This window comes from Cynoglossus semilaevis, chromosome 10, assembly GCF_000523025.1.
Source record: "Cynoglossus semilaevis isolate Cse_v1.0 chromosome 10, Cse_v1.0, whole genome shotgun sequence".
Classification (NCBI taxonomy): domain Eukaryota; kingdom Metazoa; phylum Chordata; class Actinopteri; order Pleuronectiformes; family Cynoglossidae; genus Cynoglossus; species Cynoglossus semilaevis.
In genome coordinates, this window is record NC_024316.1 from 2,714,445 (window position 1) to 2,733,383 (window position 18,939).

At 38.1% G+C, this 18,939-nt stretch overlaps 4 protein-coding genes across 7 annotated transcripts in view; all 4 read left to right on the forward strand.

The window, feature by feature from the left end:
* The window catches only part of arhgap4b (Rho GTPase activating protein 4b), a 25,230-nt gene extending 24,352 nt beyond the window's left edge, over positions 1-878 (forward strand). Inside the window, exon 27 of the mRNA XM_025059056.1 lies at positions 37-878. Within this exon, the coding sequence (XP_024914824.1) occupies positions 37-152 (116 nt within the window). The 3' untranslated portion in view covers positions 153-878. The remainder of the gene's footprint in view (positions 1-36) is intronic.
* Positions 879-1,012: 134 nt separating this feature from the next.
* On the forward strand, positions 1,013-5,836 carry cav4b (caveolin 4b). The gene is made up of 3 exons (XM_025059055.1): positions 1,013-2,684; positions 3,593-3,780; positions 4,489-5,836. Exons 1-3 carry the CDS (start codon positions 2,427-2,429, stop codon positions 4,676-4,678), a joined length of 636 nt encoding a protein of 211 aa, XP_024914823.1. The 5' UTR covers positions 1,013-2,426; the 3' UTR covers positions 4,679-5,836.
* A 149-nt stretch (positions 5,837-5,985) lies between these two features.
* On the forward strand, positions 5,986-10,521 carry LOC107989126 (GTPase IMAP family member 8-like). 4 transcript variants are annotated; one of them, XM_017035639.2, is made up of 6 exons: positions 5,986-6,112; positions 6,541-6,636; positions 6,750-6,809; positions 7,932-9,244; positions 9,297-10,323; positions 10,371-10,521. In XM_017035639.2, the coding sequence occupies exons 2-5, from the start codon at positions 6,621-6,623 to the stop codon at positions 10,293-10,295; spliced, it is 2,388 nt and encodes a 795-aa protein (XP_016891128.1). In that variant the 5' UTR covers positions 5,986-6,112; positions 6,541-6,620; the 3' UTR covers positions 10,296-10,323; positions 10,371-10,521. The 4 variants fall into 4 exon arrangements, with proteins under 4 accessions (XP_016891128.1, XP_016891129.1, XP_024914821.1 ...); XM_017035640.2 differs by lacking the exon at positions 10,371-10,521 and having other exon boundaries at positions 9,297-10,335; XM_025059052.1 differs by lacking the exon at positions 10,371-10,521 and having other exon boundaries at positions 5,995-6,112; positions 6,545-6,636; positions 9,297-10,335.
* Positions 10,522-12,810: 2,289 nt separating this feature from the next.
* fam50a (family with sequence similarity 50 member A) lies at positions 12,811-17,245 on the forward strand. The gene is made up of 12 exons (XM_025059054.1): positions 12,811-13,065; positions 13,472-13,556; positions 13,805-13,904; positions 14,017-14,168; positions 14,262-14,335; positions 14,421-14,487; positions 14,797-14,858; positions 15,021-15,097; positions 15,649-15,703; positions 16,056-16,104; positions 16,191-16,261; positions 16,810-17,245. The coding sequence occupies exons 1-12, from the start codon at positions 12,955-12,957 to the stop codon at positions 16,954-16,956; spliced, it is 1,050 nt and encodes a 349-aa protein (XP_024914822.1). The 5' UTR covers positions 12,811-12,954; the 3' UTR covers positions 16,957-17,245.
* Positions 17,246-18,939: the final 1,694 nt, after the last annotated feature.

The following is an 18,939-nucleotide window of genomic DNA, read 5'->3' on the forward strand; positions in this document are numbered from 1 at the left end:
CCCCCCCCCCCCGCCGCGCCGGCGGGGCCTCCCGCCCCACTCCTGCTGTCCTCCCTGCTCCCTCATCCTCCGCCCTTCCTCAAGCAGCCCCTGCTGCTAAAAAAGCAGGATTCGGCCTCAGAGGGAGAGGTCTTTTCAGACCTGTGGACTGAAACGGGAAAAAGCCGTAAGAAGAGACTTGGACTGAAATCGCTGACTCACTGCTTTGATGATGAGCAAAATTCGGAGAAGGCAAGGATTTATTTTTATGACACGTGTATATTATGAGCGTCTCTTTGTGCCACTCGTTCTCATGCTGTGTTATGCGTCCGTGTCAGTGCGTTCGTTCTACAGATGTTTTTATTTTGTCTTATTTTTGGATGGACATTCAGGGATGTTTTGTCCCCGCACACTGATTCGAACAAACTGACTTCGAAATCTCTAAAAGACACCTCATCTCAGGGCTTCAGCGGAGTTAGAGACAGACTAACTCAGGTCTGGCTTTGAAAGAACAGGTAAGAGTTGTCTTTTGTTTCCACTCAGGGCTTCGGTGGACATGTTCTTCAGCTGTAAGGCTGTGTCTGAGCCTAAAGGGCCAAAAAGGCCCCCCGCCCCCCTCGACCCCCGACCCATCAGAGAGGGTTAAAGCTAAACTGTGAAAAACATTGAAGAGCCACACACAAAACTCTCGTCTTATTTAATGCACATGTAGTAAGAACTCGTAGGTGTTGTCATTATTAAAACGTCGCTGTTTTATTTCAGGAAAACTTTCGAGTCACGCTCGCAGATTAGATCTTTGTTTGACGTCCCAAATTTGTTGTAGAGTTCATGACTGGATTTATGATCATTGTTGCCAAACTAGGTGTGTACCTAAAAAAACAATAAAAATGCAGAGCAGATGTCTGAGTTTTAGTTTGTTTATCCAACACACATACACACAGACATCTGGGGTCGTCAACTATATTTGTCATATTTGTCAGAGGGCCAGACATGTTTCTTGACGAACACATTAGGGGCCGAACACGCGAATAAAGTGAAATAACTATCACATTTTCGACTAACGAAATGTAAACGTAGTCCTAAACAGTGGGGATTACTGATAGTTATTTAAGTGTCAGTTGTTGTTTTTTTCCGTTCGGTTTTTTTTTTTTTTCGGTGGGCCTGATTCGACTTGGCTGCCAGTAGGTGATCACCGCCCTGATAATAAAACAGTTGAATGCAGTAATAACAAGATAACACAGCATCACTACAGGGTGGTAATCATAAAATAAATATTAAAAATCTAAATTAAATTAACTTAAATAAAAAGATACAAAAGAATATTTACTTAAAAATAAATGTAATTTTGAATCAAAATACATAAAAAAAGTTACATTTAGTTCATAGGGACACAAGATCTGCTGGTGTGGTGTGCCTGCGTGCGTGTGCATCATTGTTTAAGTGCCAGTTTAAAATAGTCCACTTCTGAAATGTGATATTTTGGGGTGTTTCCACTCCTCCTCCTCCTCCTTCTTCTCCCTAAAATAACCTCCTCCAAAGACTACAAACGCACACACACACGCAGACTCAAACACGCTGCAGCACTGGACAGTGTGTGCAGAATGTGTGAATGCATATGAATGAAGCGGCTGTGATAATCTTACAGATATTTTGGATCTTCTCCTGTCACTGGCACGGGACCAAAGCTGAGGTAAGTTCATCCACACACCATTATCCAACTGCTGTGTCCTGATGCATGGGTTACAGTCCAAGCCGTCAACAAAACCACACCTGATTGGTTCAATCCCCAAATCAGTGTAGGGCTGAAATAAAGGACTCTGAACTGGTTCAAATGTTTTCCCAGAATTCTAACTATGTGAGACTTTAACTCTTTTAAACTTGGCCTACATGAAGTGAGGAAATACTGTGCAAGTCTTTATTGGGCAGACCTTAATGTGACCCATGAAGTGTTCTAAACAGAACAAGGGCTAAAATGACCCTAATCCAACAGAAATAAAATAAAATAAAATAATGGGAATCACATTGGGATTTATTTGTTTACAATTTAGTTAGCCTTCTACCCTGATTATCAGTTGTCCTGCTGGTCCTCAAATGTAACTTCCTGCATCAGGAAAATGGGATTGAATGTATCCAATTGTTACTTGTGTTGTGGGCCTATTCACTAGAACATCAATAACCTGCCTGTATGGACTTATCTGTGCAGAACTTGTTTCAAGTAGGACATTAAAATTACCAGCTGCTATTTACAGATTTTGGTGTGGCTTCTTTTTTAGGGTAGGGTTGGGGGGGGGGCGGGGTTGCTAAAGAACAGGTGGTGAAGAGGCAGTGCTCGCTGTTCCGCCGACCTCTGGGTCTGCGTGGTTGTTTCTAGAATTTTTCGGGTTTCATGTACATGTGCATTTCCTGTAGTGAAAGCACACTGTTGTTCCTCCTCGCCAGTTCCCAGAATGATGATGATAAGCGATGACTGTCTGGTGGAGTGTAAGATCAGCGATGACAGTGATGAAGATGAACGAGCAGGAGGAGAACACAGGAGCACTCCACATCCTCCTCCTCCTCCAGAGTTCAGGTCCAAGGCCCCGACCCCGGCCCCTAAACCTCCAACACCTCCCGCTGCTGTCCCTCCCTCTGTTACACCAACGTCTACACCCACACTGACCACTGCTGTCAGCAGAGACCCTCACGGTATCAACAAGCACTTACAGGTCCAGACTTCATCCATCGCTGCAGTTTTTTTTACTCACACTAGTTCAGCGTAAAGTGATTTCCGTGAACACGCCAGAAAATGTTGATGCATACCAGTGATAGTCAACTGGCGGCCTGTGGCCCGAATTACTAGCACTATTACTACTGCTACTTCGAATTAAACTACTGGTGTATTCACACAATATGTAGAAAGTGGGTAACATAAGGGGCCAATTGTCATGTCCTTCCATAGGGCGCAGATTTGACATTAGACCAGTGTTTCCCAACCTTTTTAGAGCCACGGCACATATATATCATCAGGAAAAACCCCACACACCAAACAACAAGTTTAATGAAATTAAATCTTCTTGTTTAATTGACCTCATAGTTGACGAAAAACACGGCCTGTTTATCTTTTGTTCATCTTTTTTTTTTTTTTTCATAGCCATCTGCTGCCACCTGGCAGAACAGTATTTAAAGAAGAATCATATGCAATAAATAAATGACAGTTTTCAGCCCAATTACGTAAAATTTGATAATTTTTCCACGGCACACCTAATGATCTCTCACTGCACACTAGTGCGCCATGGCACAGTGGTAGGGAATCACTGCATTAGACATAGATTGCTAAGAGATGACATGTAAACAAAACATTGAGAACACTGTAACACCGTCACAAAAACAGTTAAATGTTAGCAGATACTGTATAAGACACATATAGAGAGGAGATAGCCAAAATGTCTATCTGCCATACAGAAACTGTGAAGTTAGCTAAAATTTAGCCATATAATTTCTGCTTATCCAGGAGTTGTGCGTTCTTTGTACTTTGTGCAATAAGATTTTCCTTAACTTACTCATTCTCGTTCTATCTGCTGAACATTCCCGCAGTTTGCACTTGTGTGATGGTTCTGTTACTTGTCCTGTTCAGCTGGACGTCAGCGATATTCTTGCCGAACCTGCCGCTCCTCGTAGCTTGGACAAGGTGTGGTCCTACAGCATCGCAGCGTTCCAGGAGGCTCGTTTCTGGACTTACCTCCTCCTCACCACGCTGCTGGCTGTTCCAATGGCTTTTCTCTGTGGACTTTTCCTGGCTGTTCTGGCTGCTCTACACGTGTGGTAAATAGTTTGTTCCTAACACTGTCAACCCCCGTCCTTTCACCTATGTGTTTGGATTCAAACAGTGGGATTTGCATTAAATTGACTTGAATTATGAAGTTAATTATTTATTAAATGAAAGTTGGACAATTATAGAAGGCTGTATGTGGCCCGTCACTTCATTCTTAAAAATATCTTACTGACACAGGCCCCTCGACCTTCCTTTGGGCGTTTCTTCCTTACGTTATTAATTCGGCTGATTTTAATAGTTTTGAAGCTTTTTTAAATTGAAACCACGGGTGTCAAACATATGGCCCGCCGGCCAAAACTGGGTCGCTGGGGGTTTCAATCTGACCCGCTTGATGAATTGTGGAAGTAAAAAAAAAAATGCACAAACACTTCATGTTGGTGACGTTTTTGCAAACATTTCAATGAATATGAATATTTTGTAATATATTTGTACGAAAACATAGGGGGAAACATGGACTTGTTGTTATTTATAGGTAATTATGTTATGATTGTAATGGCCCGGCCCACTTGACATCTAATCAAACTGTATGTGGTCCCTGAACTAAAATGAGTTTGACAAAAAAAGTTTGACATAAATGTTTCAATATGCTTTAGAATTTACAGCTCTGTTTTTTTTTTTACAAAATGCAAATATTAATGTGTTTTGGTTAAGACATTAGAGAAACCATTCCTGACACAGTTTATCTCCTCTTCCTCCAGGTTTGTGGTTCCCTGCGTGCAGCTGAGCAACACCTTTCTACCATGTCTTACGTCTGTGTGGACATGTGCGGTTGATGACGTCATTTCGCCCCTCTGCTCGTCACTGGCGCTCTGCTGCAGCCAAATTGCGATTTCACTGTCTAACAAAGACTGGCGTCCAGTAAAGGACAAAGACGCTGCTTTGGTGTAGGATCTAACAATGATCGACTGACCAAAAAAAGAAATCACAGAACGGTCTGAAGCTGTTGGTTGGACAGAAGACCAGAATGGGCTCTGCTAGTTTGGATGGCTTCTAGATTAGATTAGATTGGACTGGACTGGACTGGACAAGACAAGACAATATTAGGTTAGATTAGATTAGATGTAAGTGTAACCTGTAGCGGCAGTCATACTGCAGCACTAACTGCTGTCATAACCACATCCAATCACAGAACCTAATTTGAATTGCAGCAACTTCTTATTTTCACACCAAAGATGCACTAAGTAGTACTACCTACTACCTAAAACCATATCAACCATCTGGTTACAAATGGCATCATTCTTATCACGTTTTTGTAAAGATTGTAGCTACAGTTCTTCAACTAATTCCCAGTATGTGCATAATACATGCACTGATGTAGATTATATATATTTTTTATTTTGTTATTACCCTAGTTTACTTCAGTGTGGTGACCAGTTACTACATATCTGCTTTGTTTTTTCATATAAATATTTTAATGTTCTTTTTTATTGGAAAAAATAATAATTAAAAATAATAATAAAAATGAATAAAGATCTCAGTTTAAAACCAGAAGATTCTTCTTTAAATTGCTATAAAAAAAGCATAAAAGGAAGTGCTTTAATGCTACCATACAAACCAAACTCTTACAAAACAAAACCTGTTATACAACTGTTAATGTTGGTGTTTGAGTCACACAATAATAAAAAGTGCCCTACAGAGGGTGAGGCAAAGAATGTCAGAGTCTTGATATTAGGAGAGGAAAATGAACTAAGCCAAATGTTAGATAACATTTTGAGGTCACATTTGTTCAGTCACATTCCATTCTTCCCATGCACCTGGATTTGTGGGTCTAAATTTTTGACTTTGGGCTAATTTTTAAAAAATTAAAATTGAAAGTAAATTGTAATTATTTAAAATGATTTAAATTATTAAAACTATATCGGGCTATTTTAAGAACTGTTATAAGTGCAGTTATTATTCTATTCTTGAACATTTTACCTCAATTAGCATAAATAATCTCCATTTTATCAATTCTGGTAATTATATTTTTGGTATTTGAATTTTTCCCTGTAGAAAAATACAACCAAATTTCGAAAAATAAATAAATTATCGCACTAAATGTTCTTGGTTATTACATGGAGGTTTTGGATTCGTTTACTTAATAGATCTATCTTTTAACTTTTGTCATTCTTTGATTAATTCTTCTTTTTTTAAGGTGTTCGATAAAAGTTAGAGGAAGAGAGATAGCAGAGAGAGAGAGAGAGAGAGAGAGAAAGAGAGAGAGAGAGGACTACTTCCTGGAAAGTCATAGAACCTAATTCCAGCGTTCAGTTTTACACAGATTTTGTTTGTCAAGTTGAAACATTTCTTCCTGCAGCCTATCAATAAATCAACACGACAAAGGTAAGCAGCTTTTAGAAAAACAAATGAATACATTTAATACATTTTTTAAAATGTATTTTGTGACTTAGTGACGCACTTACGACAGGTCGCACGCAGAATCGAAAGTAACTCACTCTTCGGTTTAGAGTTTAATGATAACTTGTAATAACTTGATAACTTTATAAAGTAGTTTATAATTGTGAAGACGTGATAACTTTATGAACTGGTTTTTGCTAATGGCCGTTAAAAAGTTAAAAGAGTAAAAAGACGTAAGGATGGCCGATAACCGTAGGGGTTTCAGGGAAAGGGAATGATGACCCTCCTTAAGTCCCTCCGAGAGTTGAGCAGGACAGGGGACACAACACCCTGAGACTTCTAAATTAAACACACCCTAATCTTAGTCCTTGCTGAGTCTCCATTGTATATTGAATACTATTGTGTTGATCTAGGCAGTTGGTAGGTGTTCACAGAAGTACTACACAGTGAACAAAAGAGTACCTGCTGAGTACTTTTCTGTCAGAGTGACAGAATGGCAGCAGCATTTGGTGAGTCCAACTTACTTCTTTAGTTTCATCTAAAAAAACTATGATGGTTGAACTTTTTAAATGGTGAATCTGTTCACGCCACTGATACGTCTGTTTCTTTCATTTCTTTAAAGGAACCTTTGACCAGAAGCCAATGAAGCGTGTCAGCAGCCTTGAATTTTTGCCACCTAATTGTGAGTGAAACATATTTTACGTTGTAACGACTAAAGCTTATGTCTAATCTTTTTTTTTTGCTGCTGAATTGGATGACCACCAGTTTCTAATGGAGCTAGAACAGTCTAGAATAAATACACAACCAAGGATTCACAAATGTACTTGTTGTCTAATGCACATTTATAACGTGCTTTTAATTGGTAAATCTTCGTACATTTGTTTGTGGATTTTTTAGACTCGTCTAGCGTGGACCAGATACACAAATTAATTATTTCTGCATGGGGCCCGTCAGCAGCCAATGAGGTGTCTCGTTCGTTTGAAACTAATCACATGACTGTACTTCATCACTTTATGGCATTTGAAAAACAGGGGAATTTTGGCATTTTGAATTTTCAAAATGCATTTGTAAATATTCCAAATGCATTTGTGAATCTTTGTTTATGTATTTATTCTTTTTGAACCTGTTCTAGCTCAATAGTTTCCACAGCAACTGTGTAAACATTATCTGTGTAACAGTTTTATGAACTCCCTATTGACCCCAGTCAGTTATTGATTAATCTGCCTGCCCTAAAATTCAATCGCTGAAGTGTATAAAATGTCCTTATGGTTGTATTAAGAGCTGATTCACAGCGTTTTACCTTGGGTAGGAATTTACAAAAATGAGCTTTAAAATACTTTTCAAGAAATTATACAGTACAAGCAAAAAACAAACCAACAAACATAGAGGCTAAAAGGGAAAACAATATAGTATAGTTTGTTTTCCTACATTGTTAATAAGTAAACCATTAAAATCCTGTTCTGTCCAAGTACACTTGGAAATGTTGTAAAACTGATAAGTTTTCAGATTTACTACCAGAATGTGTCTCATATGCCTTGAACTAGCCAAAGGTTTCCTTGCACGAACACAGAGGTGTAGCTCAAACAGGCTACCACTAGATGGAGGCATAGAGGGCAATCCAACTTAATTCAAACTAAAAATGTACTAAAAATAAAATCAAACATAATTACTTTAAATTAAAAATAACCATTAAATAAAAATGAAATAAATGTTGCTATGAGATTGTTTTTTATAATATTGTTGGCTGAAGGTATAAATGTGACTGAAACATAATTTGTTGAAATGCTTTTGATTTTTTTGACAGTTTCTGAGCTGAGGGTTGCTGTGCTGGGGAACAACTGGAAGAAGAGCTGTTCAGTCGGGAACTTAATCCTAGAAGAGGAAAAGTTCAACACCGAGGAAGAACCAGGGAGGTTTTTGAGAGCCAGAATAGAGAGACAAGACAAAGCATTATTTCTAATCATCATCCCAGACTTTCTTCAACTCACCATTTCTGACACAGAAATACAAGAACAGCTCTCTGATCTTGATCCTCATGTGTTCCTGCTGGTGCTACACATTGACACCTTCACTGAGGAGTACGGACTGAGGCTCTCCAGAATCCTGCAGCTTTTTAGTGATGACTCATTCGAGCACTCGCTGATTCTGATGTCATCACAGAGGGAGGTGGGTTCGGATGAAAACTACAGATGCCATACCCATTTATATAACATGGTCAAACTGTGTAAATACAGGTACTTGAGAGAGAAGAACTTTGAACGTGAAGAACTTATAGTACGACTGGGTCAGACCGCAAAGAAAAAAAGCAGTGACGTGATAGAGGAGCAGGACGCAGGTTTGCTGATGAAACCGTCTTCCAGACATGATCGTCTTAACCTGTTTCTGTATGGGAGAAGAGAAGAAGACAAAACGTTGGCAGCTAAGGCCATTTTATGTCAGACAGAGCTTCGTCCAACTTCCATCTCACCAGTGTGTGTACAACATAATGGAACGGTGGCTGGATGCTGGGTTTCGTTAGTGACATTTTCTTCTGTGTATGGTAAACCTCTGGAGCTAGTAATGAAGGAATCACTCAGGTCTATGTCACGCTGTGATCCTGACGGAGTCCACGCCTTCATTCTTGTTCTTCCTACGGTGCCCCTCACTGATGAAGACAAAGAAGAATTGGAAACTATCCAGAACATCTTTGGTCCAGAAGTTACTGACTTCACCATGATAATGGCTGTGGAGGACGACAGTAAAGAGCTCTGGGAGAGCAGTGGAGACAGACATGTTGTCGTTTACATGAGGGACCAACAGCAGATCTCTGAGATGTTGGAAGACATGACCAATAAAGGATCCTTCACCAGGGACATGTTTACTCAGGCACAGATTAACAAGGTGGTTGATCAGGAAAAAAACATTAAAGTCAAAGCCGAACTCGAAGATGTCAGACAGAGATGTCAGATAGAAGAGGATGTCAAAGATCTGAGCAGAGAGCCTCTCAGGATGATACTGACTGGAAAGAAGGGTTGTGGGAAAAGTACAACAGCAGGCACAATTTTGGGAAAAAAGTTTTCAAAGAAGTCATCCTTTTCAAGAGGAAACAGAGCAGAGTCAGGAATGATTGAAGGTCGGTCCGTCAGTCTGGTCACAACTGCTAGTTCAGCAAAGACACAGTCTGAGATTACCCGTCAGTCTGGTCACAACTGCTAGTTTATCAAGTTCAGCAAAGACACAGTCTGAGATTAAACAGGAGCTTCATAAATGCATCCGTCTCTTGGCCCCTGGACCTCACGTCTTCTTACTGGTGATGCAAATTGGAAATATTGATGCAGAGGAAAAGAACAGTCTGGACCTGATCAAGAATGCTTTTGGAAAAGAGGCAGAACGTTTCACATTCATCCTTTTCACAGCAGCAGATAAACTGGGAAACCAATCCTTTGAGAGTTACATAAAACACGAGGATGACTTCATTCAACAACTAATCCAAGACTGTGGAGGAAGATATCATGTTTTGAATAACCACAACACAAACTTCGAAGAAGTGCAAGAGCTGTGGACCAAAATTGACCTTATGTTGAAACAAAATGGTGGCAGCTGCTACAAGATGTCTGACAGCAGTGAGGAAGAGAAGCAAACAACATTGGAAAATATTTCTGAAATAAAGGAAGCCATTAAGAACATGGAGAGAAAACACATGGATGAGTCACAAACAATGAGAGAAAAAATTAGTGAACTGACAAAGGAGGTTAAGCAAAAAGAAAAACAGTTGAGGGAGGAGTGTGATAAAAGAAAACATAGAAAGACATGGGAAATAAAAGAAGCAGAATTGCTAAAGGAGCAGAAGAACAAAATGGTAGTACGGAAAGAAAGAGAGCAGAGAGAAAGTACAGAGAAGAAACTGAGGGAGTGTCAAAGAGAACTGAAAAAAGACCGGGAGACTTGGGATAAGGAGAAAAAGGAACTGTGGGAACAGAAGAGCTTGTACTTAGAAAAACAACTGGATGAAGAGAAAACCAGATATAACCAACTCTATCAACACTACAGGAACAACCAAAGGGTGTGGAAAGGCTCCCTCATGGTCATGGTTGTGGCATTTCTTTATTTGTTATATTATATTTTTCAACTTATATTTTATTATGCAAACCAATATGTCAGAAAAAGTGCCACAGAAGAAGACCTGTGACCAGTGAAGTGAACCGACCCTAACACAGTTTACTTCAAGTTAAAGTAAAAAAAATAAAAAAACGTTTTTCGTTAGATCCGAAAATTAAATGGCTGTCGGAGTATGTGCAAACAGAACAAGTGGTAAAACTGGCTGAGATTGTTTTTATTTTCGAGTAAGAAAGGTTTGCTTTAAAAAAAACATGCAGCGAAGCCAAAGTAGTAAACGAATTAGCCATCAACAGATGTAAAAAAAAAGGGTAAAATTTAAGTTAGAGTATGTGCAAACAGAACAAGTGGTAAAACTGGGTGAGATTGTTTTTCTTTTCGAGTAAGAAAGGTTTGCTTTAAAAAAAACATGCAGCGAAGCCAAAGTAGTAAACGAATTAGCCATCAACAGATGTAAAAAAAAAGGGTAAAATTTAAGTTAGATTTGTCCATTTTCTCGTGACATTTGTGATTTATGGATATTTATAATTAAATGCTGTTTCTACTACATAATTTATGGGTAGTATGAATGCTAATAAAAACTGTGATTATATTTTTACAGACAAAGTTTTACAGGAATTTACACTGTCTGCCAAGCTACAGCACACGTCATTGTGCAAAATGTGAATGTGTTTTAATGTTGACAAAGTGTTGTAAACATCAAGAGGCCAAGAGCCACATTTTTACTATGTTACTGGAAAGAGTTCCACTGATAAAGGGAAACACAGACATAAACTGTATAGGAAAACAAGAAAGAAACACACCCCAAGTACCCAACACATATGTCAAAATATAAAATAAATATCTAATCGAGGAAAACTAAGGTTATTTTGGTATTGCATATGATTATTGCGCATGTTTTTTATTCTTCTATTTTCTAGACAGTAGATTTGTTTGACTGCACTATGAGGGATTTCTGATCACATGACTAAAATTGTTTATTTAATGTACATAATACATACTTTTTTATTTATGTAAATGTAGTAAATTTACGTAGTTTTTTAAACTACAGGTCATCCACAAATGTTTAAATAAAACATACTTTCTCTAAGACCTGACATCTTGGCCGTGTAAGCCTTTGTTTAACAATGGTTCTTTATTATTTGATTATTTTTTAACAAGCTGTAACACTGCTGATCCAATCCTCAAATACCAGTATCCCAACATACAACCTGCACTTGCTGTAACTAATAATATAATATAATATCATAATATCCTCTTGATGTAACATATTGTCTAATTTCTTTGATTGTAACACCACAGCTCTGTAAACATGGAGTCAAATACCATGTATGTGCTCAGTCTGGTCACAACTGTCAGTTTATTAAGTTCAGCAAAGACATAGTCTTAAGCTTAAACAGGAGCTTCATAAATGCATCCGTATGTATGTATATATCTTTTTCCTTTTACAAATAATATAATATAATATAATATTATAAAATCCTCTTGATGTAACATATTGTCTAATTTCTTTGATTGTAACACCACAGCTCTGTAAACATGGAGTCAAATACCATGTATGTGCTCAGTCTGGTCACAACTGTCAGTTTATTAAGTTCAGCAAAGACATAGTCTTAAGCTTAAACAGGAGCTTCATAAATGCATCCGTCTCTTGGCCCCTGGACCTCACGTCTTCTTACTGGTGATGCAAGGATGCAGAGGAAAAGAACAGTCTAGACCTGATCAAGAATGCTTTTCAAAAAGAAAAACAGTTGAGGGAGGAGTGTGATAAAAGAAAACATAGAAAGACATGGGAAATAAAAGAAGCAGAATTGCTAAAGGAGCAGAAGAACAAAATGGTAGTACGGAAAGAAAGAGAGCAGAGAGAAAGTACAGAGAAGAAACTGAGGGAGTGTCAAAGAGAACTGAAAAAAGACCGGGAGACTTGGGATAAGGAGAAAAAGGAACTGTGGGAACAGAAGAACTTGTACTTAGAAAAACAACTGGATGAAGTTATAGTAACTATAGTAAGGCATGTTTTGGGTGATTTTTGAAATATTTATATAAAATACTTTTTGGACTTTTAAACACAAAATATTCACTTGGCAGCATGTTTCAGGACATAATCTTGCATTTTAGTGCATTTCGGGGACTTTTCGGTGATTTTTGAAATATTCATATAAAATACTTTTTGGACCCCTAAGTCATGGTTTTGGGTGAATTTTGAAATATTCATATAAAATACTATAATCTTGCATTTTAGTGCATTTTGGGGACTTTTTAGTTTTATGGATTTTTTCACGATGGTAAGTCATGGTTTTGGGTCAAAGTTACAAAGTTACTCACAAAGTGACTTTGTGAGTAACTTTGTAGGTGCTAAGTCACTTTGTGAGTAACTTTGTAGGTGCTAAATCTGGCTTGACGCTAACAAGTGCATATGGCAAATATGATATTCAGTTATAAAATTTAAATGTTTGTATGGGTGTGATTATTAATCTCTGACATTTATTTTTACTGCTGTATTTGGTTGATAGGTGGCAGTAAGTGGCTGTAACGATCGTTTAAAGCAGTTCAAGCCAAGAAGAAGGAGATTTTCTTAACCATCATGCATTGCGCCGCCGCCATGTTTGTTGTTGTCAGTGACGCACAGCGGGATTGACGGCTTTACTTTTTCGTAAAACAACCTTTGTCGTTTTCCTGTGGATTCTGCCATCTTTTTTATTATTTTTGTGTTCATTGCTGTTGTGGTAAACATGGCGCAGTATAAAGGAGCGGCCAGTGAAGCGGGCAGAGCCATGCAGCTAATGAAAAAGCGAGAGAAAGAGCGAGAACAGCTTGAACAAATGAAGCAGAAAATCGCTGAGGTTAGAGAAGGTTCACTTTATTTAAAATGAAACTTCGTTTGTTCTTTGCAGACACCGTTGACCACGCATTTAAAATACTAAAAACGTTTTTTTAATGTCCAACTTTGCTAACATTAACAACTGTCGTGTCTGTTTTATAGCCGTTTAAATCACCTATAATGTGTTTATCACTGGTCAGCCAATTAACAATTAGTTGTAAATCTACTAGTACGACCAAAAATGTAGTCAAATATTCATAATGCATATTCATAACTTCAACGAATGTTGCTAAATGTAGGCTAAGGCGGGCTACAAATGGCAGAATTTAGTTACAAAATAAGCAAAAGTATTTTATACTGCCCATCATAGGACCTGTCTGCTACCCTTGTACAGTTTATGCTCAATAATGATGTTTTTGTTCCACTAGGACAACATAGCCAAGTCCAACATTGATAAGAAATTCTCAGCTCACTACGATGCTGTTGAAGCAGAGCTTAAATCCAGCACCGTGGGTAAGTATTAGTTCACTGCTGTTCCATCTGAACTCTATGTACTGTATTGGAACAACGCTTTTGTCAGGGTTCATATATTTTGGTAACAAATATGCAAGTCGTATATTGTACAGTAATTTAAAAACTGTAACAGAGGTAATGGAACAGCTGTACAACATTTGCATCCAGAAAATATACAGAAAATGCACTTAAAAAAGAAAAATATTTTCCCATATGAAGTGTCCTGTTTATGTGTGTTTGTGAATCAGGTCTGGTGACTCTGAATGACATGAAGGCCATGCAGGAGGCGCTAGTGAAGGAGAGAGAGAAACAGCTGGCCAAGAAGGAGCAATCCAAAGAACTGCAGCTGTGTGTTTTTACTGCTATTCCTCTGATTTAATATTCTTGTTTTTGCTCAGAAATAGAAGAACTGAGAACATAGCGTTGTATAATTTATTGTTGATGCTTTTGTCCTTCATAGCAAACTAGAGAAGCAGAAAGAGAGGAAGAGAAAAGAGGAGCAGAAGAGACAAATTGCACTGTTATCCTTTAATGATGGAGAAGAAGGGGATGAAGATGGTGATGGCGATGGTGATGATGATGAGGAGGAGGAAGAGGAGGAGGACCAAGAATGTGAGAGCTCAATTTTACGCTTTTGCCACATTTCTAGCTGCAGCAACACATGAAATTCCACTTCATTGCTGACTTTATTTTTTTTTTGCCCAGATGTTCCACCAAAGAAGAAACTGGGGAAAAACCCTGATGTGGATACAAGTTTCCTGCCTGATCGTGACAGAGAGGTGTGTGCGCGTGTGAGTGCATGTGTGACGGTTCATGTGGATTTTTGAGTTTTACATGGAGGATTTCTCTGTATTTTGTGTCCAGGAGGAGGAGAATCGACGCAGAGAGGAGCTGAGGCAGGAGTGGAAGCAGAAGCAGGAGAAGATCAAGAGTGAGTGTCAAACACATGGTACTTCTCACATATGGATCTTGTAAATTAGGGGATCTTAAGGTCACTAGAGTACAGTTGAAGCCTGTAGGCTGATTTATTATTGTGTTAGCTCTGTAGAGAACCAGGGCCATATGGCCATACTTTGGAATTCTAGGAATAAAATCTGTTTTTCATAAACTAATATTTTCAGATTCTTTTGTAAAATACTGAATTTAAAAAAAGCTTGCAAGTTGCAAATGTTTGCTTAACATTTTTTTACATTCAAACTTTTTTGGCAGAAAAATAGTGTAGTGTTTTTCTAATCCACAGGTGAAGAAATTGAGATTACTTTTAGTTACTGGGATGGAGCTGGTCACCGGAGAACAGTTAAGGTAAAACAAATAATGAGGTCTGACACTCGAGGAACAGGAAATACTGGGATGTACTGCTAATAGCCAAATCATCCCTGAAGGACACTCGAGGAACAGCAAATACTGGGACGTACTGCTAATAGCCAAATCATCCCTGATTTATTGATTCTACACTTGTTGCAGATGAAGAAGGGTAACACCATCCAGAACTTCCTGCAGAGGGCGCTGGAAGTCCTGAGGAAAGACTTCAGTGAGCTCAGGTGAGACAGAATTTAAACTGATCTGCAGTTAAACATTATCCAGGCTCAGATTAATATTAGCTTTAATTAAACCTAGACAATTACTGCCAATGTGAACTGAGTTACCTCTGTATAATATCTCTGAGGTTAATTTGGAGAACATCTTGGACCCTGTTTGGTTTAATAGTGTGGTGGTTAACATGCCTGCCAAATATGCAAAATGTCCTGGGTTCAAGCCCCAGTGGAATCATAAACAGTATCCTCCTCATGTAAGGGCCTTTGTATGAAAGCATCTGTGACAATTGCTTAATTTCCCACAAACGGTAATGATTGACATCCCTAGTTTAAAGCAATTTTGTTTTCAACATTTCCCACTTACCATGTTACTGTTAACAATAACTGTTACTGTTATTGTAAGAGCCGATATGGAGAAGGCAATGGTTCATGTTCTGATGATAATGCAGTAAATTATAAACTGTCTCAAGCTGTACTGAGAATAGAGTTGTCTGGAGATCAGTAATACAGTACTAAAAGCTCTAACCAGGAAATTATGGTTATATTTTGCTGTGCAGGTCTGCAGGGGTGGAACAGTTGATGTACATCAAGGAGGATTTGATTATACCACATGTAAGTACTTGGAATCTCTGTTCAGGAGCTCATAACTAAAACCAGATGTCATCAGACTCCTTCACACTGATGATTTTGAAACCCAGCGTTTACAGAGTACAATCACATCTTGTTGTGAAATAGGTTAGCCGCTATGTTGATCAGGAGATTAGACGTTACATTTGTTTAGTCATGCAACACCAAAAGAAAAGTATGTCAGTTGTCAAAAGGACCCCTGCTGTTCAGCAGTGGTACTGAACCACTTGACATGTTCTCATCTTCAGAAATAGAAAGTAAGTCAGAGAGCATGCAACATTGCAATGCAAAAACTGAAAACATTCATTTTACCTCTTTTTTTCTTTGTATTTTTCAGCATCACAGTTTTTATGACTTCATTGTCACAAAAGCAAGGGGTAAATCTGGTAAGTCACATTTTTTCATTTATACACTGATATAAAAAAGTTTTTTTAAATTTCACGTTTTTTTTATCTTTTTTTTTTCTCCACAGGGCCACTCTTTAGCTTTGATGTCCATGATGATATTCGGCTTGTGAATGACGCCACTGTGGAAAAAGATGAGGTTTGGTTTTCTGCCGAAAAAAAAAACACAACGGGAATCCAATCAGCTAAAACCTGTCAAACACATGTTTTTGTAGTAAATCTGAACTCAATGTGTCAACACATCCACACAACATTGAATGCAAATATTGCAAAAGATTGTTGAGAGAATTTAGCCAAAACAGCAATTAATGTGAGCGTTGTGTTGACAAGTTAGAGCTTTAGTTGCAGTATATCACCGTAGCTACGAGTAAGCTAAAAAAGATCATTTAAAGTTAGTCAAAATGTCTCTGTTTGTAAAAAATAAACAAACAAACAAACCGAATAATTAAACATTCAGAAGTTAAACTTAGTTGTTTTTGATCATCATAATAAATCCAGTTAAATGAAAAAGCAATATTTGGCACTATGTTGGGTTTTTCCAATTAAAAATACTGCCACCTACCTGGCAGTGTCTGCATCAGTTTTAAATGTGTTAACTGCCAGAAATAAGGAAACTAATTATTAAACACATACGTTGTTTACACATTACTTCGTGATAACATAGCTGACATAACTTTTTTCCTCCAGTCTCATGCAGGTAAAGTGGTTCTGAGAAGCTGGTACGAGAAAAACAAGCACATCTTTCCTGCCAGTCGCTGGGAGCCTTACGATCCAGAGAAGAAATGGGACAAATACACGGTAAGGAGCATTTCTGCCTATATAATTCATATTTAAACTCCCCTGTTGGGTTTTGTCCTGAGATTATTCTCACTCTGGATCTTATCAGTGAAGAAGAAAGGCTTTTGTGTGTTTTTAAAATGTTCCTTCTACGATCCTGCTACATGAAGTCACTCTGCTTTTAGCCTCAGGCCTCCGTTGATTGTTTAGAATGCAGTTATCTTAAATTGGAACGGGTTTTCACGACAACTTTGAAGGGCCTTATACCTCAGCCTAGAACATGAGCACATAAACACTTTTATTTCATTGGCGTGTGTAGACACTCAAGTAACAAAGGGAACATGTTATTCAGGTATTCAATTGGCTGTTTTTTGGCAAATTTAATCTTTTTGTTTATTTAAAGTTAAAGTTTTTTTTCTCTGTTTCTATGCGTGCATTAACCTTTATTGTTTACCTTTTTGACGACTTGCTGTATGTATTTTAACTTCAATTTAGCTATTCTACTCATTATTTGGTCTTAATGAGCGTGTGTGGCTAACATAATGCTGCTGTTTTCCGATATAGTGAGCACATTGTATTTAATCACAGATTATTGTAAGTGTCAGTCTGGTACGTTTTTGTTTAACTTAAGGTAATGTGTTATTTTTTTTAAATGGACAGCATTTAGTTCCGTCTGAACCATTTAGAGCTTTTTTTATCTTTTTTGCCAGCTAATGCCGCTGTGTTGTATTCTCTGATGGGCCCCTTAGATTTTCTCAGTATTTCTTACCTGTAGCCATTTGTCTAAAAAGTTTATGGTATAGAAGCGTGAGAGAGCTGTGAGCCAGGCCTTTGAAAGGCCCTTATTAAACTAAACAGTTTCCTGGAAACCATGTAGGAAAACAAACAAAATGTTCATAAAAGGCATATTGTTCTGCCTCTGACGCAAATCAACATGAAATAAAAATGATTGCAGTAAAAAAACAGCTGTTCTTAATCGAACATGATTTGCTTTTCCCTAAATGTTGGTCAATATATTGAGAGAAATAATAAATAACAAATGATGTTCAGTAGGTTGACATCTTTACAGCTTTCTTCCACATGTAGCCTGAAGTGCTGTAAAAGGCAGAGCAGGGAGAACGTACAAAAGCTACAGCTGGTTCTGCCCATAATTGACATTGTCCCTGATAACAAAGTTTTCCAAATACAGGGCCCCCAAATAGCATTAGCTTCTGGCCAGGGACCCCCTTTGTAAACCCACAAACAATGCTACAAAATATGTAAAGAAACATCTTTACAATTTATATTCACTATTCAATATTTATTACATTTGTTTAGCATAAGTAAATTATTAACAAACATGTTTTTAAGCACCTATCTAGCTAGCTAGCTACAGGCTAGCTTGAGAAGCAGTGCAGCTTGATAACAGGTGCAAACCACTAGGTCTACACAAATGTTATGTAATGTTGTCATGTTAAATTTCAGTTTCACGCCAGGTGCGTTCAGGTACCATCAGAAACTTGAGAATCTGACAATAATGGGACTTTTACGTGTTGTATGGTTCAGGATGAATACATTTCTAAAAGAAAATTAATTTGCTTCCTGTTTTTTTTTTTTTTAATCAACGCCCACTGGTGGCCACCCAGGGTGCCGCAGCCCCCACTTTGAAAACCACCGCCTTATGACTTTTTATTGTATATGACCTTCGATCCTGACACTTGTTACAAATGCACCTTATTCACTCCTAGTCGTAGCAACCATTCTGGGTGATGATTTCCTGTTGAAGGTGTCCTTAAAAAAAAAAAAGTTAAATGTCTGAAAATTGATTTTAAAAGTGTGAACGGAACTTAATGTGACACTGAGAGCTGAAATTTAATTCCAGTTTTTCAGTGTGTGTGTGTGGGGGGGGGGGGGTTTCCATAAATGTTATCTGTCTGTCCATCCTGTCGCCTGCTAAACTAGCTCACACTCAGAAATCTAATGTAGCTCCTGCTCCGTTACTTATTTTGAAAATTGGTACATATTGGATAAGTTTGGACTATGTCTCTGTTTTCTCAGATC

Coding starts and splice junctions, on each gene's coding strand:
- cav4b (XM_025059055.1), top strand. CDS start 2,427: ATGATGATGATAAGCGATGACTGTCTGGTGGAGTGTAAGATCAGCGAT. Junction 2,685..3,592: donor GTATCAACAAGCACTTACAG/GTCCAGACTTCA, acceptor TGTCCTGTTCAG/CTGGACGTCAGCGATATTCT. Junction 3,781..4,488: donor CTGGCTGCTCTACACGTGTG/GTAAATAGTTTG, acceptor CTCTTCCTCCAG/GTTTGTGGTTCCCTGCGTGC.
- LOC107989126 (XM_017035639.2), top strand. Junction 6,810..7,931: donor TGAATTTTTGCCACCTAATT/GTGAGTGAAACA, acceptor TTTTTTTGACAG/TTTCTGAGCTGAGGGTTGCT. Junction 9,245..9,296: donor CAGGAATGATTGAAGGTCGG/TCCGTCAGTCTG, acceptor AGTCTGAGATTA/CCCGTCAGTCTGGTCACAAC.
- fam50a (XM_025059054.1), top strand. CDS start 12,955: ATGGCGCAGTATAAAGGAGCGGCCAGTGAAGCGGGCAGAGCCATGCAG. Junction 13,905..14,016: donor CAATCCAAAGAACTGCAGCT/GTGTGTTTTTAC, acceptor TGTCCTTCATAG/CAAACTAGAGAAGCAGAAAG. Junction 15,704..16,055: donor AGGATTTGATTATACCACAT/GTAAGTACTTGG, acceptor TGTATTTTTCAG/CATCACAGTTTTTATGACTT.